Genomic DNA, 27,439 nt, shown 5'->3' with positions numbered 1-27,439 from the left:
AATCATTAACTACTTGAGAAGCTGAGATCTGAAGATTGAAGTTTGAAGCCAGCCTGAGCAGGAAAGTCCATGAGACTCTTATCTCTAATTAACCACCAAAAGCCAGAAGTGGAACCATGCCTCAAGTGGTAGAGCAGTAGCTTTGCGCAAAAAAGCTCAGGAATAGCCCCCAGACCCAGAGTTCAAGCACCAGGACCGACAAAAATGCCCTGGCCACCAAGGCTTGGGAACAGAGAAATGGTGAAGATTTGGTCATTTTACCCAGGCTGGCTCTGACCACAACATTTAGTAGCATTTGTATCAACCTTATCAAATGTGCCCACTGTTTGTCTAGTTTCATACATAGCTCTGGAGCCCCGCTATTTCTTCAGAGTATTTTTGATTTGATGGAATCCAACATGGATTCACAGAGTTCCAGAATGTTCTGTCTGACATTTTAAAGCACTTGGGCTACAAACACACTTTGAAGAGTCCCAAGAACTACTGAGTCCCCATTCTTACCAACTGTGCTGGCTTCCTTGTTGTGCCCAGGCTCTATCACTTCTTACACCCCCAACTATATTGATTTGAAAATGTTTTCTGTTTTTCTGAGTTTTCCAAATCTCTCAAACCTCAAGTTACTTTTAGTCCCTTTTAGGTCTGTTCTCAGGTAAAGTATTTCAGTCACTTACTAATGTTCATTGCTAAATAATATTAGATTATTTTTCTGAAATATAAAATGTTCCTTGCAAAAGATCCACAAAAACATAGCTTCATTCAAAACACATGACTAAACTAAGAGAAAAGGCAGCTCAGAATAATAACCTGAGGGCTGGGAAGATGGCTCAGTGGTAGAGGGCTTGCCTTGCATGCATGAGGCCTTGGGTTCAATCGAACCTCAGCACCACATAAGCAGAAAAAAAGGCCAGAAGTGACGCTATGGCTTAAGTGGTAGAGTACTCTCCTTGAGCTGAAGAGCTGAGGGAGAGTGCCCAGGCCCAGAGTTCAGGCCCCACAACCGGACCAAAAAAAAAAAGAATAATAACCTGAACATTTTGCGAAAGCCAGTCAATTTGATATTTCTCACACTATACAATAGCATCCTTATTGTGGGAATCCCAGTGGGTTGTGAAAATGGTTGAGCTTGTGCTATTTTCTTAACCATATATTTAAATAAAATACCTATGGAAACAACATGAAAATGAATCCAGTTGTTTGGCTGTTTCAGATAAAAAGTGCAAGCTATTCATTGTGTCCTAGATTGTCATGAGAATTGTTTGTTTTTCAGATTTGGGACAATAATAGTCTCAGAGCTCATTGTAAAGATAACTTCTTTTAAACCAGATTCATATCACATAATAGTGGGTGTTTTGAGATTATTTACCAAGAAACTTTTACTAATGTTCCTGATTATCTTTTAAGGACTTCAGTACTCAGATCCAAGGAACAAGGAACAAAACATTAACCAACACCTAGGGAGGCAGGCTGATCAGACTTTACTTGTTTATCTTTGAGCACAACTATTTCTTTTTCTGATTTCTCAAATTCTTATGGAGATATAAGCCCTAGACCTCATAAATGTTGAGAAAGGAATGTCCATTTTGAGTTTCCTATTGGCAATTTTTTAATTGGAAAGAAAGACAAATATAATTCGTGAGGTGAAGGAGTAAAGGTTGAAAAGACCTGACACATAGACTACTTCCCATTTTTCCCAGTCAAACACATAGAGAGACTCATTTGTTAATGTGTTTACTATGATAACTGCCCTCTTAATTTCCTCCAAAAAATCATAAAACTAAAGATTATCTAATCCTAATTTTAGTAGGTGCTTTCTAAGAAATGCCCAAACATAAATGAAGAGATAGTACTGGCAACACACCATGCCAATTCATATCTACTGCATTACTAAATATTGAACAAAACACATTATTTTATGCACCGTGAAACTGTCCTCGGGCACTGGGTTCCAATGTGAGTTAACTTTGAGTTCCCTAGGCAACCAGGAAAATACAGTAAGGATAGAATATACCAGAAAATCATGTTTATTGTTACTTCATGTTTGTATTTGTACCACCAGGAAAATGATCATGGTAAAATTTCAAAGCCTATGATTTCCAACTGTATTCTCAAATAGTTATGCTTTCAAGTAAAAAAAATTATTTTTGAGAAGAGTATTTTCAAAATTTAAAAATTTCTTTTGTCATAGGAGTTGTAATAGTATTTAAGATTACAAGGCAAGATAATTAGCAGGTCTAAAACAGGGGAAGAAGGGTGAATTTATGATGAGAAATAAAATACAGGTTTATTGGCTAGTATCCTAACATAATAGTATCCTACACAATATCTGCTCATAGATTTAAGTATAGAAATAATTTCTTGAATGTACCATGAAAAATGCTATTTCAGTGTAAAATTACCTTAACTTGTGACTAAACTCCTAGAGAAAAGTACCTTGCAGGTGAAACTCCTGTGAGATCCTGCCATTACCACTACTTTTAAAAAAAACTGGAGAAGAATAAGAGATGAAGCATTCACTGCACATGTAAGGAGATATATCAAAATCCCAATGTTCCTTAACAATAGCTGTGCTTGAAAAATATTATGATTCTTTCTGGTTTTCTTACCACAAAGTTCATATTTACCTTGATATGAGAAGATGAACCCGTATTTGCATCAGTCACATGCTTCCTAATTTTGGGCTGCTTATGCTCTTCCTCAGCATTTGTGTTTTTCCTCTTCAAGGTCTCTGAATTAGCAAGGAAGTAAAGAATATTTCACTAACACATTTTCAGATTGGAATTGGGATATGGTTATTGCTAAGAAGGCTTCAGGTAGACAATTTGGTATCCAAGAATACAAGCAAATGATGCTCAAACTTTCTTTGGGCTCCTCAAAGTCTCACATATTCGTCTTCCCTTAACCTTCTCTGACTCTGATCACCTTACTTCTCATTTTCTCCACCATCCCCTTCACACATTCTCTTACATACTCTTACACAGTTACTCACAGGACAACTTGGGTAGTTCAAGCTCACTGGGGTGGACTGTCAGACTCTAATGCCTCCATGAAACATGACAGGAACAGGAGACTCGCTCACCACATGAGTTGGCTATATTACTTTATAATTGTCACAAGAATAATCAACATTATTAGTACTCCATGCTGAGTTAATTGTTTTGTATAAACACAGTTCTTATTCCTATCTGATTTTCCAAGTTAGTTGTTTTAAAGAGAATCATTATCCTGTCAGATAGATATTTTTTGAGGGTTTGTGGATACTACCTTAGAGGAAGGGGAAGGGAAAAAACAATAATGGAAAAATGTTCTACATATTGTATACATTTTATCAGTTTTTTTATAGTACTGGAGGTTTAAATCAGACCCTTGTATTTGCTAGGCAAGCAGTCTATCACTTAAGCCATAGTTCAGCCCATTTTCTTTGGTGATTTTTCAAATGTAATCTTGCACTTTTTGCCTGGACTGTCCTCAGTACTAAATCCTCCCAATAATGCTTCTCTGTAGCAGAGAATAGAGTGTAAACAGCAAACTTCAGCTTCATTGTTAGATGGGGGGTCTTGATAATATTTTTCTTGGGATAGCCTTAGATTGCTATAACTCTGTATTTTCACCTCCCAAAAGCATGTAGGTATGCAACCTACATGTTCCACTACCTCATCTTTTTATTTGTTTGGAGGACTAGGGTTTGACCTGAAGGCCTCAAGTTTCCTAAGCTGACACTAACAATCTGAGCCACAGCTCATTTATAACTCTCTGCTAGTTAACTAGTTAACTGGAGCATCTCACAGACTTTTCTATCCAGGCTGGCTTTGAACCATGATTCTCAGATTTCAGCTTCCTGAGTAGCTAGGATTACAGGTTTGAGCCACTGGCACCTATCAGAGTCTAGTGAACTTTTCTTCCCAGGTAGGCATTGAACTGTAATCTTCTGGGTTTCAGTCTTCAGAGTAGTTATGATTATGAACATGAGCCACTGTGGGCATACTTGATGCAAAAAACAGGAAAAATGCCAAATAGAAGTTTATATTTTAAGTTATACTACTCTTCTAAATATAGTATTTACAGTTAAAAATACAGAATTAGATCTCAGTTTTGTTCTGAAGTATAAAACAAGAGTCTGATTCCACAAAATTCTCCTTCATATAAACAGAATTAGGATATCTCACCTACAATATTCTTTTGGTCTCTCACTCTTTTCCTTACTGGCATCTTCTGTGCTGATGATCCAGGTTTAAAGCCACGTGGCCGAAGGCACCTTTCAAACAACTGTAAAAAGATGCATTTTCATTTCTTTTTTTTTGGGGGGTGGATCCGGTCATGGGGCCTGAACCCTGGGTCTGGGTGCTGTCCCTCAACTCTTCGGCTCAAGGCTAGCGCTCTACCACTTGAGCCACAGTGACACTTTCATCTTTTTTCTTTTTGCTCATGTGGTACTGAGGAATTGAACCCAGGGCCTCATGCATGCAAGGCAAGCGCTCTATCACTGAGCTACCTTCCCAGCCCCTTCATTTCCTTTTTGTACTAATAAAACAATACAATAAAACACAAGTGTATGTGGGATAAAGTAAGAACTATAACCCATACTTACATACTCAACAAATTAAAATGAAAATGTCATTTCACAAGTTCTATTTCTATTCTAAATATGGATTGAATGATTTATAAGCAGTATAGTCATATAAAAGAATGGGAACTATTACCATTTTCAATTTATCATGAGCCAAATACTGGCAAGGAACTGATAAAAGAGTCTTAGGATTTTCTTTCCTGTTTGGTACAATCAATCTTCGCTTAGGAGGTAGAAATTTCAAATGCCTTGGTGCGTTCTCAAAGGCAGAAATCTGTTCAAGCATACTTTCCATACTGATATTTGTGTCTTGATCTCTGGATGCTTTCTTCCTTTTCTTTTTTACTCTTTCAGCAATGACTTAAATATAAGAAACAATCATAAGTGTGATCAGTTGTACAACCTTGTAAAACTATATTCAGACAGTACATATTTAAGAAATATGTGCCACACTATACCTGTAAAATCACATTGGAAAGACAATCTTTCTCTTCTCTGAAAAGAAAATCCTTCTATTCTCTGGCAATAAGTTTTGCACATGTTTGCACAGATAGACTGCCTGAGTAACCAAGACCTGCTACATTATTAAAATTGTTGTATAAAAATGCTTAGGAGAGATTTGGTGACCTGCTGGATGGACCCCTGAGCAAACATGGAGCAGAGGTTACACTGAGAGGGAACTTAACCTATCTAGAGGCTTTGTAAAAAACTTGAGTTAGAGGATAAATATTTTGTGTGTGATGGTCATGGTCTAGACACTGTTCCTGTGGTTTTTTGTTTGTTTTGTTGCTCAAGGCTAGCACTCTACCACTTAAGCCATATGTCCACTTGTAGCTTTTTAGTGGTTAGTTGGAGTCAGAGTCTCATGGAATTTCCTGTCCAGGTTGGCTTTGAACCACAATCTTCAGGTCTGAGCCTCCTGAGTAGCTAGAATTATAGGCCACTGATGCCCAGCTAAGTATAAATTTTTGAAACACTAATTTATATTTGTCCTGATTAATTTTCCTCTCACACTGAAAATCATATGTAAATTCACAGTAGGTAGTTAGGTACATAGGACTTAACCTCTTTAAAGAAATATAAGAGGAAAAAGCTGAGGCTAGCTTTTGTTTAGTAAAGCTGAAATGGAAAGAAGGGATTAGATTTCCCAGATGCAAATCTGAGTTCAGATGGAGCCAGAGGAACAGGAACCTGCATATTGATGTGCTTTAGTAGAATCCTGGGAACAAGACTGAATTTCCTCAAGGGGCTGACTGTGTAGCTGGACACTTGGTACTATAAAGTGGTGTGGCTGTGATCAAGAGTTTACAGCCTGTTCCTCACTCTTTCCCCAAAATTTAGTACTACCATGGTTAATTCAGGGAGGGGAGCTCTGAGGACTGAGTTTTCTGCTACCACTGTCAAATAGAAGTTCAGTGTTAATGTCAAGGAAAAAAACTTTGACTCTTTGAATATTTTATTTCTAGTATATGTTAGCTTATACACACAAATTCAATTTGGGTTTATACTATTATGTAATACTATAGATTATATCCATTATACATATATATACATATATCAATTATATCAGGCTTGATGTTTCTTAAAAGACCGAATGATATATTAGATTCAAATTCATTGTTTACTGCTAAAAAGTGTTAAATATTTCCAGTTAAATGAAAGAGAGCATTGTACCTCTTTCTATCATTTTATTTCGCTTTTTTATATTCGCTGATTATGTATTAATCGTGATCAAATTGAAACTCTTCTTTCTTTTCATTCCTTTTTTTTTAACCAGATAAGGCTGTATTATGCATTCTAAACTGTCCCCCTTGCTATACAGTCTGGGCTGCATAGCAGCCTCCTGAGTGCTGGAATTGCAGGAGTGTACCACTATTGTCCAAAATTCTACAAATGCAAGAGCTTCATCTTCCTTGCTTTTTGCCCAATACACAATAATGTCTCAACACCCTTGAAATGGACCCAGTTTTAAATTATCCAATTTCTTGAATCAGACCAAACAAGACTGAATTTCCTGAACAAGACTAAATTGGATGAAAAAAATAATCTCAAACTTCCTTCACTCCTTTTTTCTCTTACAAATGCTATTACTACACTGACCCCTTTCTATGGTGTCTACTGGATTATTGACATACTTCAAGAAAATTAAGATACTAGTAATTCAAAGACAAAAATAACACAAATGTCTCTTACCTGGCACGACAGTTGGCTCAAGATGTTTCTGATCAGGCAGGACAGTTGGCTCAAGATGTCTCTGATCTGGCATGGCAGTTGACTCAAGAATAAATCCTTGCTCGTCAATTGATGAATCTTCCTCAATTATGTCATTTATAGGTATAAATAGATCTTCTATATTATCTGGTTCTACTAATTAATATCATCATAGAAGTAAGTAGAAAAACATACGGTTATGTTGCAAAGTAGAAGACTATATATAAGTGAAAATGAAAAAAAATAATTTGAAATTTATACTGTTAACTAAAGCCTTATCTGAATTCTTGGATTCATATATTTCAGAGAAATAGTCTCATAGTCTTCTAGACACAATACTTTGGTGAGTCAGCTGTATGCTCCTTTTTTGCACCTGTGATATCTAAGGCAAGGCCACCTTCATTACAACATTAAAAGTACTGGTAGCACTGCCAATAAATGACAGATACTACATCTCCTGGAAAACTTATATTTTGTTTAATCATTTACCAATCAGTACATATAATTCTTTAACTTTTTCCTTAAATTTTCTATTTCTATCATTGTGCTAGAAAAATAATAAATCATCAAAATGAAGAAAATTCAAAATGGGAGAATTACACATTTTTTGGTGCCAGTTCTGGAGTTCGAACTCAGGGCATGAACACTATCCCTGTATTTTTTTCTCTCAAGGCTAGTCCTCTACCACTTGAGCCACAGCTCTCCTTCCAGCTTTTATATGGTAGTTTATTGGAGATAATTATTTTATGGACTTCCTGCCCAGGCTGGCTTCAATCACAAGCCTCAGATCTAAGCTTATAGAGTTGCTAGGATAACAGACATGAGCCACTGTTGTCAAGCCTAATTATACTTTAATTCTGAAGAAAACTCACCCTCAACTTCAACTTATCCTCAGTATTTTTTAAGAATTTTTAAGCTGGAAAAATATTACCACACTTATAATTTCTCTCAAATTATGTAGATCATCATATCCTACTAGTGATAGATTTTTCTTACTACGTAACAGAGCTTGATTAGTACTGGGGCTTGAACTCAGGATCTCACAATCTGGCTCAGCTTTTTCACTAGAGGCTAGAGTTCTACAGCTTACACATACCTCCACTTGGGACTTTTTGCTGGTTAATTGGAGATAAGTGTCTCATAGATTTTTGTGCCTAGGCTGGCTTTGAACTGCAATCCTCAGGTCTCGGATTCCTTAGTAGGTAAGTTTACAAGCAAGAACCACCAGCCTCTAGCTTTATGTTTTATATATGTGTGTTACAGATAACATATATAACATATATAGCATATATATATAATAATCAAGACTTAAAAGCACATTATTTGGGCAGCATATTTAACTGTACTTTCAAAATTAATGGAATTCTAGACAAATACTTTTCAATGAACATTTTTCAATGCCCTATTTTATACAATCTGGAGGCAAAATAAGGGAATGAAAGGTATGATCCTACTTAATACCTTTCACTATACTATCATGTTACTCAAATTCAAAAGTTCTGAGGCTTAATTTGAATAATATTCAAATTTTATATACACCAAAAGAGCTTTATCATACCAACTGTAATATTGGGAGGACCAGCAATCGGTGAAACTTTCACGTTGAAATGAATGTCTTCTAACAGGTCACTCTGATATCCTTGCAGTAAATTATCTTTAAAATCCAACAAATACCTTTGTCATACAGACTTAAATTGTCATTTGTTCACTAAAATTTTGTGTACGTTATTTTATGAAAAGCTTTGTGAAGAGATAAACTGTTTCTAAACAAACTAAAATTCTAACAATACAGTTGATACAGTTTGAAGTCTATACAATTTATCAATATGATTTCTCAAAATTTGCCAACAATATTTCTGTAATTTTATACATATAATATAAATATGAAAATATTATATCAAATAATAGAAAATAATTTAGCATAGCTGCTCCCACAATTTGTGATATTTCAGATTATGATTTCTAAATATGTTTAGAAATGCAAACACATTGATTTTACACATAATGTTGATTTCTAAATAGATTTAGAATACATATTTTGTGAGGCATATGCTTATTCCTTCATCTACACCAATGAGCAATTCATAAAATATAAGAACAGACACTAAATTGCAACCTCAATGACAAATGTGTTACAGATTTGACTAATTAGGTCTAATTATATCATAGATTTCTTTGGAAAGTCATGTAAAAAATTAGTTGACGTATAACCTAGAAACTTTATTTTGACAAAACTAATTATGTTACAATGGAATAAATCCACTAATGTATTTTAATAATTTGATTTAAGTACAGATTTTATGTCTATACAATTAAAATAAAACAAACCTATCATTGCTTCTGCATTTCCTTCATCTCCAAATCCATCTCCAAGGTCACAAATGAAAGATTTTTGTTTAACGTGGCTTTCAGGACTATGTTCAAGTGATGGTAAACTAGAGTTCAGCAACATGTTGTCACCAGTTAAGCTATGGCTTCTTACAGTTTCAATTTCTCCCCCTAAATAAATATCATTAATGCTAATTAGTCCTAGGGCAATACTTTAGGAGTAAGAAGAAATTGAGATATCTAATACAATCCAGTCTCAGTCCAAGGAAAATAGAAGAAATTATTTCAATTATGCAACTGAGGACACTTAGTGAGTCTGATATATATATATATATATATATACATACATATATAAAAAACTATATATAATACATACATATATATACATATATCTAGTTATTTTTGCCTGTCCTGGGACTTAAACTCAGGGCCTGTCTGTTCCTGACATATTTTTCCCAAGGCTAGAACTCTGCCACTTGAGCCACAGCTCTACTTCTGGCTTTTTGGTAGCTAATTGGATATAAGAGTCTCATGGGCTTTTTTGCCAAGGTTAGCTTTAAACTGTGATGCTCAGATCTCAGCCTCCTAAGTTGCTAGGAATACAGGCATGAGGCACCAGCACCCGGCAAGAAGCTACATTTTTTTTTATTAAATACTCATTTCAATACAAAGAACAATATAACAGCTAAAAAATGATCCAGAAATAAAGTCACACACAGCCAACATATTTTTGTCAAAAGAGCAAAAAATACATGAGGTAAAAAAGACATTCTTTTCAACAAATATTGCTGCAGTAGACTGAAACTGGACCTCTATGTCTCTGTACAGAAATTAATTCTAGTTGAAGAAGAACCTCAAAGTAAAAATCTAAAACTTTAAATCTACTACAGGAAATGTAGGGAAAATCCTGGAAGATAAAAGCACAATAAATTTTTTTGAGGGGGGTCCAGTCGTGGGGCCTGAACTCTGGGCCTGGGTGCTGTCCCTCAGCTCTTCAGCTCAAGGCTAGCATTCTACCACTTGAGCCACAGTGTCACTTCCGGCTTTTTTTTTTTTGCGTATGTGGTGCTGAGGAATCGAACCCAGGGCCTCATGCATGCAAGGCAAGCACTCTACCACTGAGCCACCTTCCCAGCCCACAATAAATTATTTTTAAAGAAGAGTCCAGACCCCAAGAGGATGGAACTTGAGTTGACAAATGGGAATGTATCAAATAAATGAATTTCTGCACAACCAAAGAGCAAACCATATGAACCAAACAACAACCCAAAGAATGGGAGAAAAATCTTTGCTAGCTATTCAACAGGCAAAAGACTGACATCCAAAATATACAGAAAACTCAAGAAATTATAGAGCAAAGTGCAAGCAATCCTATCAACAAATGGCAAGAAAACTGAACAGATGACACAAAAATGCAGATGACAAACCCATACATGGAAAAGTATTGAACATCTTTAGCCATAAAGAAATTGAAATCAGAGGAGGGGGGCCAATATGGCAAGGGAACAGTAGGGAAACACCACAGCTCTCTCCAAACAAATAGAATTTGGGTTTCAACGCTCCATTTCTCCAAGAGACGGACAACAACAAAAAGGTGAATACTCAGAGAGATACAGGAAGTGAAAAAAAACAGGAAAGGAAAAATAACTTCAGAACCTATACAAAGATGCTAAAGCGAGAAGACCCTTCCTCCACCCCTTGCTGGTGGCACTGCTCTGTGCCAAGCTGCCCAAGCGGCCCAGCCTGGGGCCCACTAGGGCCCACAGAGCCACAATGGTCCAAAGAGTCCCAGAAGACACCCCAAGAGCTGGCGCCTACCCGGATAGTGCAAACAGAAAACTTGGAGCTCAGAACCCACACAAAGATTGCTTCCCCACCCCTCCCTGCAGCGCAACTCCTCTCCACTCCATCCTGTGGAAGCAGCTAGGTCTGTGCCAGTGGAGGGGAACTCCAGGCCCACAGCACAGCCCTGCATGGTCCTGCAGAAGCAACCCGGACCGCGGCAGCGGTGGAGACCCCAGAACCACAGCAGCCTGACCCGTAGAAGGCCACTGCAAAAACACCTGCAGCACAGACCCAGAGAGCACAAACAGTGGCAGAGACTGTGAAACACAGACCCAGCTTACACCACCACCCAGCACAGCCTACAAGCATCTCAATGAACTGATGACCAGCAACCTGCAGTGCACGAAAACAGTGATCTGCCACAGCACTGCTGGACAACTCGCAACCAGCTCCAGGATAAGTGAGTACCTCACAAGGGACACTTACCCCCACCCGACCCACCCCCGCCACAGGAAAGCAGTACTGGTGGTAACCCCCAGAACTTGACTTGAACCCCTCCCCCACCACCTGGGCTACAGGTCATATGGAAGCTGGGAATTGCACAACCACACCAGCAACCAGTGAGCACACCCAGCCCTCCAGGCTTGACCAAGAGTCCCCTGGGAGGGAAGGAGAGCAATCTAGGCTGCTGGTCCTTGACTGAAGGTGGGAACTGCCTGGTATCTCCAGTAGGCAGCTGAAGGAGCCCCACCTGTGTCCCAGGCAGGAACCTGAGCTATCTTACCCGCTTGTCCCTGACTGGTCAGGATCTGAGTGAGCAATGAAGCAGATGGTGGAGTGTGTCTGCCCACCCAGCCCTACCTGTGTCCCAGGCAGGAGCCTGAGCTGTCCTAACCACTTGTTCCTGACTGGTCAGGATCTGAGCGCACAGCACAGCACAGGGTAGAGTGTGTCTGCTCACCAGAATCTAACAAGAATAATCCCTAGGTGAGACAGACCAGCAGCTGGAAAACAGCCCCTCCACCAACAGAACTGAGGCCAGGTAAAGTACTCTCAACCAGCCCAGGGCCAAGAGCAAGCTACATCAATTGATCCAGGAACAAATCCAGAACAAAACAAAGGCAGCCACTTAGTGACCAAAACAGAGTCTGGAATTGGTCTCCAATAATCCCTGAATCCACATACGAAAATCACAGCAAAAAATTACAAGATTTATCAATAGCCAAGACAGCAAACCAGACCCAAAGACCAGCAACCACCCAGGGAAGAACGCCAGTGGAAGCAAAAAAGAAATGGAAGATGAATGCTATATCCAAGAGATAATAGAAGCAGTGACTCAAGAATTAAAATGAGAAACGGTTCCGAAATTTAAAGAACAAAGGAATGAATTATCAAAAGATATCCGGGATTTCAAGCAAGAAATGCATTCAAAACTAGATGCAGTACACACCTTGCTAAAAGATAATACTCTGAGAAACGACATAGAAATTATAAATTGCTCAATTTCCTCTATGCAAAATTCAATTTCCTCCATGCAAACCACAGTGGAAGCCACAGTTAATAGAGTGAGAATGAAATGGAAAATAAAACATCAGATGCTGAAGACAAAATGCAGGCACTGGGGAAAAAAGTTACAGATATGGAAAAAAAACACTCAAAATATGCCAAAGGGAAGTCTAAGAACAAGCAGACAGTGCCAAGAAATTTAACCTTCATATAACTGGGATGGACAAAGGGAAGGAATACCAGAATAAAGGAATGCAACACTTATTCAATAAGATCATCACTGAAAATTTCCCCAGTCTTAAAAGAGAAAATCTTACCTACATAACAGAGGCTTACAGAACACCTACCAAGCAAGATCCGAGGAGGAACACTGATAGGCATATTATAGTAAAAATTCTAGATTTTAGCAATAAAGAAACAATCTTGCACACAGCAAAAGCAAAAAGGGAGCTATACTACAATGGGGAAAAGGGAGAATCACTGCAGATCTCTTCACACAGACACTGAATGCAAGGAAAGCCTGGGAAAGTACCGTCTGAGCCCTGCGAACCAATAACTGCCAGCCCAGACTGGTATATCCAGCAAAGCTAGAATTCGCATTTAACAGTGAAACTAAAATTTTAAATAGTAAATAAAAACTAAATGAAATCAAAACCAATAAGCCAGCATTACAAAGAATATTAAGAGGTGGATTACAATCTGAAGAAAACATCAAGATCAGGGATCCATACCAGATAGATATCACTAGGAGACCAACTTAGTAAACACAGGAGGAAAGGAAAGAAAAAAAACTTAGGAAATCAAGAAAATGCCAGGAAGCACAATATGCCTCTCTATAATAACCATAAACATTAATTGATACAATTCATCAATCAAAAGAAAAAAACTACAGGTTGGATCAGAAAACAAGATCCATCAATTTGCTGTCTTCAAGACACCCACCTCACAGCCAAAGATAAAAGCAAACTCCGAGTGAGAGGATGGAGGAAGACCTATCATGCAAATGCTCCCAGCAAGAAGGCAGGAGTTTCCAGCTGATAAAATGAACTTTACATTAAAATCTTTATGAAAAGACAAAGAAGGTCACTATATAGTAATATAGGGAACAATCCAAGAAGAGGATACCACCATTGTCAATCTATACTCTCCAAACACTGATGTACCCAAATATGTTAACCAAAGACTCTCAAACTTACAGGAAAAGATATATCCAAATACAATAAGGGCAAAGTAGCAGGGTACAAAATTAACACACAAAAATCAGTTGCTTTTTTGATGCCAACAATGTACAAGCAGAAAGGGAAATCAAGAAAACAACCCCATTCACAATTACCTCAAAAAAAAAGTATCTAGGAATTAACCTAACTAAAGATGTAAAGGATCTATCTAATGAAAACTATAAAAGCCTTAAAAAATCATAGAGGATACCAGAAAATGGAAAGACCTCCCATTTTCTTTGATAGGCAGAATTAATATAGTGAAAATGGCCATACTGCCAAAATTGATACATAAAATTTCAATGCAATTCCCCAATGATGTACTTACTGAAATAGAGAAAACAGTCCAAAAATTCATATGGAACAACAAAAGACCTAAAATAGCCAAAGCAATTCTAGACAAAAGAAAGAATGTGGTAGAGATCATGATACCAGATTTCAAGCTCTACTATAAAGCCATAATATCAAAGGGATCATAATACCAGATTTCATATTCTACTATGGAGCCATAATAACAAAGACAGCTTGGCACTGTCTTTGAGACCCAAAGACCAATGGAACAGCTTAGAAGACCCAGAAATAGAACTGCATACGTAGTCAGTTGATACTTGACAAAGGAGCCAATGACATACAGTGGAAGAAGCATAGCCTCTTCAACTACTGATGCTGGGAAAACTAGGCAGCCACATGCAGAAAAGTAAAAGTGGACCCCAGCCTGTCACCATGCATTAAAATCAACTCAAAATAGATTAAAGACCTTAACATCAAACCTGATACCCTGAAACTACTGCAGGACAGAGTAGGAGAGACATTTGAACTTATAAACACAGGCAGTAACTTCCTGAACAGAGTCCTAGGGTCACAACAAATTGGAGAGAGACTCAACAAATGGGACTACCTTAAATTAAAAAGTTTCTGCACAGCTAAAGAAATAGCAAACTAGAAAGGCAGCCAACTAATTGGGGAAAAATATTTACCAGCAATATATCAGACAAGGACCTAATATCCACTATATACAGGGAACTCAAGAAACTAACCCCTCCCAAATCTAACAAACCAATCACGAAATGGGCAAGGGAGCTAAAGAGAGACTTCTCAGAAGAAGAGATAAAAATGGCAAAGAAACACATGAGGAAATGTTCACCATCCTTGGCTATAAAGGAAATGCAAATAAAAACAACCCTGAGATACCACCTTACCGCAGTCTGAATGGCCCACATCCTAAATTCAGCCAACAATGATTGCTGGAGGGAATGTGGAGAAAGAGGAATCCTTCTGCATTGCTGGTGGGAATATACACTAATACCACCACTTTGGAAAGCAGGGAAATCAAGAAAACAACCCCATTCACAAGAACCTCAAAAAAAATAAAGTATCTAGGAATTAACTTAACGAAGGATGTAAATGATCTATTTAATGATCTTATTGAGATAGGATCATTTTCTGAGATATCTCAGAAAGCTAAATATAGACCTCCCCTATGACCCAGCCATACCACTTCTAGGCATCTACCCTGAGCAACAGGAACCAGGATACAAGGACACATGCACTTCTGTGTTCATGGCAGCACTGTTCACAATAGCCAAGATATGGAAACAACCCAGGTGCCCCACTACAGACGAGTGGATCCAAAAATTGTGGTACCTATATACAATGGAATATTATGCAGACATTAGAAAGGACAATATAATGGCATTTGCAGGGAAATGGATGGAACTAAAGCAAATCATTTTGAGCGAGGTAAGCCAAGAGCAAAGAGACAAACGGCACATGGTCTCCCTGCTATGTGGATGCTAAAGCTAAAATGCAAGGAGATATGGCAAAGTAAACAGGACTGGAGAAACAAAGCTGCTCATTTTGTCATATCATTGTTAAATGACTCCATGTTTTTGACCACATATATGAAATATAGATAGATAGATAGGTAGATAGATAGATAGATAGATAGATAGATAGACAGACATATATATATATATATATATATATATATATATATGGGTGCAATGGAGGGAAGCGGGAAGCTAGGAGGAGGGCACAGAATCAGAGGGAAATGGGAAAACATACAACACAGGGGCCCATCAGCTGCACTGGACATAGATGAAAGTGAACTAAGCAACTCAAAAGACAGCGATGGGAGGGAAAGAGGGAACAGTTTAAGCTAAGCAAAAGGAAAGAAATGTACATATCACCTGATGTGGAAGAAATAGTTGTATTGTCAAAGCTCAAGAATTCACAAACTTTATAGACCATGATAATGACAATTTGCCTTGTGAAGGTTAAAATGTGTTTATGACTTTATCACTATTCCACAATACTGTGAAATATGTGAAATTTATGTAATCATCTAATCTCAATAATAAGGTAAAAAAAAGAAATTGAAATCAAAACAACACTGAAACTTTTACCTCACTTCAGCCAGAATCACAGCTACCAAGGAAAAAAATTCTAGACAGGGTACTGGCAAAGAGCATTCCCTGGTGTACTGTTGTTGGGAATGTAAACTAGTGCATCCTCTGTGGGAATCAGTACGGAAATTCCTCAAAAGTCTAAAAATAGATTTTTCACATGACCCCATCAATCACTTCTGGGCTTATATCTGAAGGAGAGTATATCAGTATACCATAAACAACACTGTTCACAGTAACCAAGTGATGAAATCAACTGAGGTGTCCAACAATAGATGTGTGGATTAAGAAGCTATGATGGAATAGTATGCATCCATAAAGAAAAATGAAACCATTTCATTTGTAGAAAACTGGATCTTGCTAGAGGATATCCTACTGAGCAAGACAAGACAACCACAAAACATGAAATATCAATGGTTTTCACTTATTTGTGATAACTAAACTTAAAGGACTTTCATACTTCTGTACATAAGAATAAGTACCTATATACATAATTACTTACATGGCTAACTATAAAACATGAACCAAGTTAGGAGACCACTCAGGAAAGGGAAAGGGGAAATTAACTTTGTAACTTATGGCAAATATATATGAGAATAGCACAGAGAAACTTCACAAAAGCTTATGATCAATAGAAGGAGGGGAACTAAGAGAAATAGACTGTGTGTGGGTAGGGATTGCTGGGAGCAGGGCATGCCTGAAAGGAGGATAAAGAAGATCACATAGGGTCAAAGTAGATTATTCTCACCTAGAAAACATAGCAAAGAAACCTACTGGAAATGCTATTTCTTAGAGGGAATGGTTCAGGGAATGTGACAGAGGGGATGAAATTGATTGGAATACAATGTAAACGTATGGAGATGAAACAATGAAATCTGCTCAACTGCATAACTGATGTAAGCCAATTTAAAAAGCATATATATATAAACACAAAGAGACAACAAACAAAAATCGAAATCCAACAAGAATATGGATAAAAATTTAAACTAATACTAAGAAAATACGCATAAACAGCTAAATGAGCTCAAAGACAAAACAGTTAAATGCCTAAGAGACTTCAACGAAGATATACATAAATGAACTCAGTGCAATACATGCAAAAAGAATTTCAGGAAAGAGGTAGAAATCCCCCCTCAAACAAATGTCTTGGAGATGAAAAATGAAATAGAAAGATTCACAGAGAGCATAGAAAGAGCATAAAATATCAGGTCTTGAAGACAGAGTAAACATAGTAGAAAAGGCAAATTAAATACAGATAAAAAGTCAAAGAAAAATGAGTATGTAAGGAATTGGCAACAAGTTTGACAAGAAATGTACTTCTTACCTTACTTATGTAACTGTAACTCCTCTGTACATTACCTTGACAATAAATATATATATAATATTTTAAAAACAAAAATAAAATTAAAAAGGAATTGGAAAGGATTTCTGCACTATTAAAAGACCAAGTGTGTGAATGATAGGGAAATGTGAAAAATAATATTCAAGAGCTAAAGCCATAGGAAACTTGCAACAAAATAATAGCACAAAATTTCCTTCACACATTTTATAAAAGAAAAGCCAAGACCCTTTTTTGTATCATAAGTAATCAAAGCATGCCAGGCATTAGTGACTCACATCTGTAAGCTACTCAAGATGCTGAGATCTGAGGATCCAGCCAAGGTAGGAAACCAAAAAAGCCAGAAGGGTAGCTGTGGCTCAAGTGGTAGAGTGCTAGCATTGAGCACAAAAGCTGTATGTCCAGGCCTTGAGTCCAAGCCTCAGGACTGGCAGCAAAAAAATGTAATCAAAGAATCAAGGCCTGTATATGTAGCATAATAGGTCACTCTCTTGCCTAGCAAGCAAATGGCTCTGAGTTCAAACAAACCCCAGTATCACAGAATAAAAAACACCCCAAAAGTCCAATTTTGTATCATAAATATTCTAAGCATTCAATGTGGTGATTATTTCCTCCTGCTGACCCCCAAGTCAATTTAACATCTGTATTTTACACCTGATAATTATCATACAGTAGAGGAGATATGGTATTTGAAGGTATTTTGTGCAGCATACAGAGAAAACCTTCTATATGGATTAACTATAGCATCTGTCTGTTTCTCTTCCAAGTCTGAAGCTCCCTGAGAGCAGGATCTGCTTTTTAAAGCTGTAGTACAGATGTCTATGACAGCCTCTGACATATAGTAAGAATTCATTAAAGTCTTGTACACAGAGACAGGAAGAGCATCTTAAGACCTGGCATTGACATTTTATTGGGCTTGTACTTAAACAATAAAATATCCATTCTATAGATACTTCTACTGGTTGTTTCAATACAAAAATACAGCTAAAATTGATTATGACATAATTTTCATTCTGCTCACCAAAGCTGTCAGCCTGAAAGTATAGAACACAACCATAATCTTCTTTAAGGGTAATTTCTTCTGGTCTGCTTTGGTGGTGAGATAACTGTTCTAAAACATCAAGAACACTAAAGAAAAATATAGGTTTGAAGAAAACATATGAAAAGTAAAGTTATTTTAAAGCATGCCAAGAAATTTTACAACAAGCCAAGATTTATAAATAAAGATATAGGAGAGTTTGAATACTCTTTTTGTCATGCAAGGTTTTAATATATGATATGCACAAATAAATTCTGGCCTGGAAAACTCAGTGCTGATTCTCAGCCTTTATCATACCTGTGTTCACCCACAGCATTTGGAGCAGCTGTAGATTTAATGTGTGTTCTCTCCAAATCCATGTTAATCCTAATCACCAAAGTGATGGTATTAGGCCTTAGTCAGGTGGCCAGGTCATGAGGGCTCTGCTTTCATGAATGATATTAGTGGCCTTATGATGGCTCCTGCTACTATCTCCCTTCCTTTCACCATATAAAGACACAGGGAAAAGGCTGCTATGAACCAGGAAGCATAACCTCACTGGACTCTGATTTCTGGAACCTGGAAAATTGCCTTCCTAGACTTGGAGATGTTGTAACAAAACACATTGCACTGAGTAATTTATAAGCAACAGAAACTTCTTGAGCTCATTGCTCTGGACTTTGGGAAGTTCAATATCAAGGTGCCAGAAGATTCAGTATCTAGTAAGGGCCAGTTGCACAGAGGCACCTTGTTGTTATATTTGCAAGTGGTAGAAGGTGTAAAGAAGCTGCCTTAGGCATCTCTTACAAAGGCATGAGGGCCTTCCGAACTTAATCATCATCCAAATCCCCATTTTTAATACCATCACCTTAGGCATTAGTTTCAACATATGAAATGTAATGCACACATTGAAAGCAAAGCCATACATTATCTAAAACCTAGCTTCCTTCTCTCTCTTTCTAAATGGGTCCTTCCCTAAGTGTCCTAATTTTATTAGGTAGTAACTTCATCTTCTTGCCCCCAATCAGAGTCATCCTTTACTTCTTTCTCTCAGAGCCTTATTCATCAGTAAATACTGATAGCTCTGATTTTCATACATATTCATAATTTGACTGCTACAACTTTACTAAGATGAAGGCTGAAAATTCATCACCGATACTATCTACTTTCAATTGGTCCTCTTGCTACAATAATCTTCTCACAAGTTCTTTGTTTCCTTGCCCCCTAACAGTAAGCCAGAAGGAGCATGTAAGCTCAACAAGCTTAAGTCAGATTCTGTTCTCTATTCAACACCTATGTTTCCTTATTTAATAAAAGTCTCACTGTATCTGCAACATCCCATATGACCTGGACTTCCTGCTACCTCTCTGACCTCATTTCTCTACCAGTCAGCTTCTCATTCTCCACTCCAATATTACTTGCATTCTTGCTTAGGACCTTTTTCGCTTATTCTGCCTGGAGCATTCTTTCTCGACCTTACTGAATGATGTATTCTCAACTTATAAAATTCTTTCATGATTGCTGGGGACTGGTGGCTCACGGCTGTAATACTAGCTACTCAGGAGGCTGAGATCTGATGATCACAATTCGAAGCCAGCCCTGGCAGAAAAGTCACTGTAAGACTTTTATCTCTAATCAAAACCCAGAAGTGGAGCTGAGGCTCAAGTGGTAGAGTGCTAGCCTTGAGAAAAAGGAGCTCAGGGACGGTACCCAGGCCCTAAGTTCAAGGCCCATGACTAAAAAGAAAAGAAAAGAAATTCTCTCCTGATCATCCTAACACAAAGTCTTTTGCATTTTACAACACTTATTAATTCCCTTCATGTTGAGTATCTAATCCTCTCCTGGAATATTGTATATAGATTTGCTTGATTTTTGTTAGTGTACTCAAAATAACTGTAAATTTAATCTATGAAGTCAGAAGCTGTGTTTTATTCATGGATTTGTCTTCAGTTCCTGAAAGAGCACCTGGCACAGGAGAAGCATACAATGAACACCCATGAATGAATTGTTAAATATACTGTTAACTTTGCAAATTATATTAAGTACAATGATGCATTTTATTTCTGCAAGCTGACATTCCACACTAACTTTAAATCTTTGTCAGCTATACAAACATACACATAAATATAGATGTATATATACACTTGTTCAGAACCTAAATTCCCTTGACCTCAAAGAAATGTGAACATGAAAACAGCAAAACATTAAGAAAATCAAAGAAAAAATAAAGAAAATAATGTGATTTACTTTATATTCTCAAATTCAAAATCATGAAATTCTTCTCTTAATGTGATAGAATCATATTGTGCTTCCAAGTGTTGTCTTGGGAGATCAATCACTTCTGAAAAATATATGAAAAACATTCAATAAACAGGGATGCTACATAAAACAAGAACTTCTCAGATAATATATACTGTCCCTCACTTGACTGTTGCTTACTCTCTTTAGCTGGTTTCCCTATACCCATTCCTGGCCCTATGCAGTCCATTCTCTATAAAGTAACCAGCATAAGCTTTGAAAGTAAGGGAAGGGGTAGGTTGGGAGGGGTGGGACAGAATGTTGAAATGGATGACATTGATCAAGATGTACTGTATTCCTGAACTACTTTGATGAATGGCAACTCCTTTGTACAACTTCTTTTTTTTTTTTTACGGTCATGGGGTTTTAACTCTGGGTTTGGGCGCTGTCCCTCAGCTCTTCAACTCAAGGCCAGCACTCTACCACATGAGCTACAGCACCACTTTCGGTTTTCTGAGTGATTTATTGGAGATAAGAGTCTCACAGACTTTCCTGCTCAGGCTGGCTTTGAGCCATGATCCTCAGAACTCAGCATCCTGAATAGCTAAGATTACAGGTGTGAGCCACCGGTGCCTGGCAAGCAACTTATTTCATACATGTAAATTAAATCAAAAATTTTAACATGTACTCCTTTTAGCCCTACCAGCAGAGCAGGTATCATGTGAGGACACTTTCTTCTTCACTCATTATATTAGACACAATTAGAATTTTTCTTACCTCAAAGAGTCCAATGTTTTTTCATCCTAAGAGATTTTTCTCTTGCAGGTTCGTCTCCTAATATGCCACTACCCAGGGACTATTTTGAAGCTAGGTACTTTTCTTTCAAGTTTGAGCTTGAATCTCTCTTCTCGCAAAAGCTTTTCCTAAAGATCCTAATCAAAATGAACTTGCCTATTATTTTACATTGCAAAAATATGTTTCTTTTATTGCAGAAACCCAATTTACAACTCCTGCTACAATTTTAAAACATTTTCATTATTTGGTTTCTAACCAGAGTGAAAGGAAACTTTCTTCCCTTGTTTGTTCTTCTATCCCACAGCCTAATATTATTGGCACACAGCATAAAATGAATAATTATTTGTGCAATATTATAAATGAAATAAGTCCATCAGTAAACCATACTTGGGTGTAAATCTACATGAAGCCTCTACAAATGTTTTAAGTAAATAATATGAAAATATCAGTCCTACTTGGCCAAATTTGCTTGAGGTATTCATATGCAAGGCATTACAAAGGTATTATAAGAGATTCAGAAAATAAACTGGGTACCAGTGGATAATCCTAGATAATCTGGAAGGCTGAGATTAGGAGGGTTGAGTTTCAAGGCTAGCCTAGGTAGAAAAAAAGTTCACGAGATCTCTTCTCAACAGATAACTTGGTGTGGTGAGGCATACCTATCATCTTGGGAGTCTGAGACTGGGAGAATTGCAGTCCAAAGCATCCCAGGGCAAGACACCCAAGAGACTCCATCCTGATAGAAAGAAGTTTGCTGCGGTAGGGGATACCTGTCATCTAAGGTATGATGTGAAGCCTAAAATAGGTGGACTGCACTCTAAGAACATGATTAGATAGACAGGTAGACCCTATCTCAAAAATAACCAGTGTAGAAAGGGCTGGATATGGAAGTGGTGTTGTGGCTCAAGCAGTAGAGCACTTGCCTTGAGCTGAAGAGCACAAGGACAGCGCCTAAGCCCAGAGTTCAAGCCCCACGACCGACAAGAAAGAAAGAAAGGAAAGAAAGAAAGAAAGAAAGAAAGAAAGAAAGAAAGAAAGAAAGAAAGAAAGAAAGAAAGAAAGAAAGAAAGAAAGAAAAGAAAGAAAGAGAGAAAGAAAGAAAGAAAGAAAGAAAGAAAGAAAGAAAGAAAGAAAGAAAAGAAAGAGAAAGAAAGAGCTGCATGTAAGCCTAGCCAATAAGGAGGCCCTTAGTTCAAACTCCAAGACCTCCAAAAAATAAATGGTTCTAGCCAGGCACAGGTGGTGCTTGTCTATACTCTTAGCTACTAGGAGTCTGAAAATTAAAGATCATGTTTCAAAGCCAGCCCAGGCAGGAAAGTCAGTGAGACTCATCTCCTATCAGGTACTAAAAATGGAGCTGTGTCTCAAGTGGTAGAGAGGTAACCTTGAACAAAAAAGCTCAGGAAAAATGTCCTGCCCCAGGTACAAAAACATAATTCAGAAAATGGCAACGACAAAGATGGCTTCTTCACTAAGGTTGAGGTTTAAATGACTTTTCCACTAGGTAGAAAATGATTGTCTTCAATGTTGAACAAATGCTGTGTAAATTAAAATTTGAAGACACTATATTTTAAATACTCATATATATGTATATATATAGCACTTTGGAAAGTTTAGGAATTTGGATAGTATTTCGTAAATAGGAGGCAACATAGAATATAAAGAATTCCAAAGACAATGACATTTCTGATATTTACAGTCTGTCACACTATTTCTAATTTCTCTTGAATGCAAAAATATATGACAAACTAGAAGAACCATTAGAATACAGAATGCCAGTTTCCTACATGTGTGGTGGGCTTAAGTGTATCTCTTTTTTTTTTTTTTGGTCCGGTTATGGGGCCTGAACTCTGGGCCTGGGCGCTGTCCCTCAGCTCTTCAGCTCAAGGCTAGCGCTCCACCACTTGAGCCACAGCGCCACTTCCGGCTTTTTTCTTATGTGGTGCTGAGGAATCGAACCCAGGGCCTCTGGCATGCAACGCAAGCGCTCTACCACTGAGCCACCTTCCCAGCCCCATATTTCTTATTACAAGTTTTGGACAGCACAATCTTGTATAAACACAGGAAAGGAACAAGTGAGAGAATATAATTTGTCCTTAACCATGGAAGCTAACATTTCATCAACTTGAAGTTTACATTCACTATATTCATCTGGAAGTACAGCATACTGCCAGTTAATAGAGTCTATGCCAAAGAAAAATACAGAAGGAACCAGGAAGGATGAGATAAATTAACACTGCAAGTTTACCTGTGCGAAACGTCGTGTTTATTGCAACGCATGCTTTTTGGCAGTCTGCCATAAGGTACTTGACCTTCCTGCTATAGATTCGAACAATTCCCAAAAGAAGATGTGCTGAAGTTCGAAGTGCAATGTTCAACTTTTCATCATTTTCAAGTATTAAAATAAAAATTAGATTCATTAGTCCTGTTTGTAAATTGTAACATTTTCTTTTCTCTAAAAAGCATCTTATTCTTATTGAAATTAAACTCATTTGCATTTACCTCAAGTTGTAAAATAATAAACACTTTTAGCTTATTGAACAGAAGAAATCTGATACTACAGCATTTAAGTGGAGCATGTTATTGCCAGTGTTATGGAAAGAATATAGGCTCTGATGTCAGGCAAACTTGGGGTAAAGCCTTGGCTCATTAACTTATGCTGATTTACATTACCTCCCTTAACTTCATTTTAATCAAAATATTTATAATTCATTACATACTCCCTTGGCACTAGCCATTGTCCAAAGAGCTTTTCATACATTAATGTATTTAATTTTGACATCTATTTACAAGAGAAGAAAACCTAGACACACCTACGTTAAGTGGCGTGCCCAAAGTAATATAACTATTAACTAATGAAGAACTAAATGTAATTTTTACCAACTCAAAGGTTCCCAATAACCACCATGCTTCATTGAATCAAAAAGAGTTTATTTCAAGGGCTAGATGTGAAGATTAAATACAATAGGAAACATAAAGTGTAGCCCAGTGACGAACACATAACAGCCTTTCAATTCTATTAGAAATTATACATACTATACCTTAAAAATATTGATACTTAATGCAAATTCTAATAGCTGTTTTATAGTATTATTTTATGCTTATATGATCATTCCATACTATTTTATATATAATCATCTTTCATAGTTTCTGTTCTTTAGTCATTTATTCACTCATTTATTGCTAAGGATCAGTTATTAGATAGTAGCATTTATATAGAGAATAATGAAAGGTTAAAAATATAAAATATACCCTTTATCCCTCAGGGACTAATATATTTTCATAAATACATGGAACATTTTCTACTTTATTAATGTATATAATAATTATTGGTATTTATATCTACTTATTAATATTTGTTATTTTCAATATTTTGATGTTAATAGTTTAATATTTATTAATATAGTTTAAATATTAATAATCAGATAGTAAAATGCATCAGAACTAAATCATTACAAAAGCAAAATTGTCTTGGAAGTATTATTTCATGACATACATGTATTCTAATTGCTTTCCTTCCAGAAGTTATGGCTAACATTTACTATGATATTTTAACCAGTAACATACCTGAGGTGAAATAATTTGTGGAACTGTTGTCTCCAGATTACATTCAATTATATCAGCCTTTCTGAGTTTCTTCTGCCAATGCGCTGCAAGCCATACTTTAGCCAATGATCCTTGGTGACTCAAAAGCACTTGGCTGTAGAATGTGTTGCTTGTGCGCCTTGTTTATATTTAAGGAAATAGGAAGAAAGTGCAAAGAAATTTGGAATTTGATAATGACACATTTCAGTGCAAATTTTCTGCAACCAAACACCTCTTTGAGTCCATAAAATAATGTTTCGATTATTGACTTTCAACATATTATTCCAAGCAATTTTTGTATAAAAAGTAGTATTTATAGCAGTGGCACTCACTAGACACTTTGTTGAAAATGAACTATACAACTTGTGAGTGGGACCGAAGGGGAAAACAGAGAGAGCAAAGGAAAGAGTGACTATTCAAAAAGAAATATACTCTTTATCTGACTTATTTAAGTCTAATAACCCCTCTGTATATTATGTTTATAATAACAAAAAATGCATGAAGAAAAAAAGAAACAGTATTTAGAATATAAAATTATAGCCTATAATTTTAAGGTCATAATCCTAATGAGTTGTAAAGCATACCTAGTTTCAATACATGCTAACCAATGTCATGTTTTTAGATTTTAATTATCATAAAAATGATGGGAGTTTTCTATTTGTTGAAATAGAATTCCAAAGGAACATAGTGTAAAAGAAAATAAAGAATAGAAAAATAGAAAAAAACAAAGAAGAACGAAACTGACTTTGCCAGATTTTTTTTGCCAGTCCTGGGGCTTGAACTCAGGTCATGGGCACTGTCCCTGAGCTACCTTTGCTCAAGGCTAGCACTCTACCACTTGAGCCACAGCTCTACTTCCAGCTTTTTCTGTATATGTGGTACTGAGGAATCGAACCCAGTGGCTTCACACATGCTAGGCAAGCACTCTACCACTAGGCCACATTCCCAGCCCTCAAACTGAAATATTTTGAAACAAGCACATAAGATTATCATACCTTCTTCTAAACTGTACTGATAACATTGTAGCGCTCAGTTACGAAGCACTTTACTTCAGTCCTAGAGACGAAAACAAAAATATTGATAACATGTAAATAATCTTAAAATGCCACTGTGGAAGTTTCTTTTCTAAGGTTTCTATAAGGAGAACGTTAAGCCAACATAAACACAAAGGATGGCAGGCGGACCGTTAGAGGATTGCGTGGGAGGGTGGAGGTCACGGGGCCCACCTCTAGGCGGGAGAAGAAGATGGAGAGGTTGAGGACCTTTTAACGGTCAACCTGGAAGCTGTATAGGAGGAAGCCCCAGAGGGAGGGAGAGGATGAAGAGTGGGGCCTAGGGCTAGAGGCTGAGGGCTCCCTCCTCGGGTGGTTACTTAAGAGAGAGAAATCGAGGCCAGAGGGCCAGCAGAAGTGAACATGTGACACCCCCTATCATCCGCCCCCACACCGAAACCATCATGGAGGCACCTCCAGTCTCTGGATTACTGAAGGCCCGTGGGCGTTTTTCCTCAGGTCTGGCCTTTGCCATGAGCTGAGGATTGAAGCCGGACTGCTTGTTAGGGGACCCCTTAATTCCCATCACCCCGACTGCATATTGCCCTCAGCCTACGAGGTCCCACAGTTTGTGCCCTCTTTTCGGCAAAGGATCTGAGATAAGGCTTGCTTAAGGAGCTTCAAAGAGAACCTACTTACCAAAGCATCCCGCTATGGGGGTCTGCACTGACCGTTAACCACGTGAGGGGGCGTGGCATGAGGGGCAGAGTGTCATTGGGTGGAGTCATCCAACAGGGTGATGAGGGCATGGGATGAAGGAGGGAAAGTGTATGGGTGAGGGGCTCAAAGAGAATAAAGACCACAGGGAGTCCCATCCCTACTGGTCAGTTTCAGATGCCATGCTTCTGCTCTGGAAACTCCTTCAATACTTGCTCACAAACACAGAATGTACAGGGCACTGGCCCTATAATCTTCCACTAAAAAGTTACCCTTGCCTCTTCATCTCTCAACAGGTTTGTAGACATGGTCCAGCAATTTCCACCTACTATTTAGAGGTCTTATTGAATCCCTTTAAATTCAGGTTTTCACATCGATACCATGGAAATGCACCACAAAGTATGGTAAGAAATAAATAAGATGATGTGCATAAAGAGCCTGTAATAGGTGCTTCATAAAGTTATATATCTTTATCATTGTTATCATTATGAAACAGATCATTCTTATTGACTTGCCCTTTCCTGACAGTACTTTCCATCCATAAATAGCACAGTTTTCAATACCTGATGTCAATAACTAAAATCTCAGAAAAATAGAACACAAGACTGTAAAGCTGGGTTTTTTAATTTAAATTTATTTTTTCTGAGCTTCAAATGCAGTTACAATTTAACAGGTCCATGTAAAGTGCTCAGTGCTTCTTTTTTCCTATTTTGCCAATCTTGGGGCTTGAACTCAGGGC

At 37.4% G+C, this 27,439-nt stretch overlaps 1 protein-coding gene across 1 annotated transcript in view; it reads right to left on the bottom strand.

The window, feature by feature from the left end:
- The window catches only part of LOC105988207, a 72,265-nt gene extending 45,575 nt beyond the window's left edge, over positions 1-26,690 (bottom strand). The window contains exons 1-10 of the mRNA XM_013019751.1: positions 26,683-26,690; positions 24,974-25,130; positions 23,655-23,784; positions 20,621-20,714; positions 18,377-18,483; positions 9,104-9,274; positions 8,334-8,429; positions 6,758-6,931; positions 4,853-4,924; positions 2,622-2,725 (exon numbers count right to left, since the gene is read on the bottom strand). Of these exons, the coding sequence (XP_012875205.1) occupies positions 2,622-2,725; positions 4,853-4,924; positions 6,758-6,931; positions 8,334-8,429; positions 9,104-9,274; positions 18,377-18,483; positions 20,621-20,714; positions 23,655-23,784; positions 24,974-25,130; positions 26,683-26,690 (1,113 nt within the window). The remainder of the gene's footprint in view (positions 1-2,621; positions 2,726-4,852; positions 4,925-6,757; positions 6,932-8,333; positions 8,430-9,103; positions 9,275-18,376; positions 18,484-20,620; positions 20,715-23,654; positions 23,785-24,973; positions 25,131-26,682) is intronic.
- Positions 26,691-27,439: the final 749 nt, after the last annotated feature.

The sequence above is a fragment of the Dipodomys ordii genome, unplaced genomic scaffold, assembly GCF_000151885.1.
Source record: "Dipodomys ordii isolate 6190 unplaced genomic scaffold, Dord_2.0 Scaffold47, whole genome shotgun sequence".
Lineage (NCBI taxonomy): Eukaryota > Metazoa > Chordata > Mammalia > Rodentia > Heteromyidae > Dipodomys > Dipodomys ordii.
The sequence above is the reverse complement of the archived record's forward strand: the minus strand, read 5'-3'. Positions and strand labels throughout refer to the sequence as shown.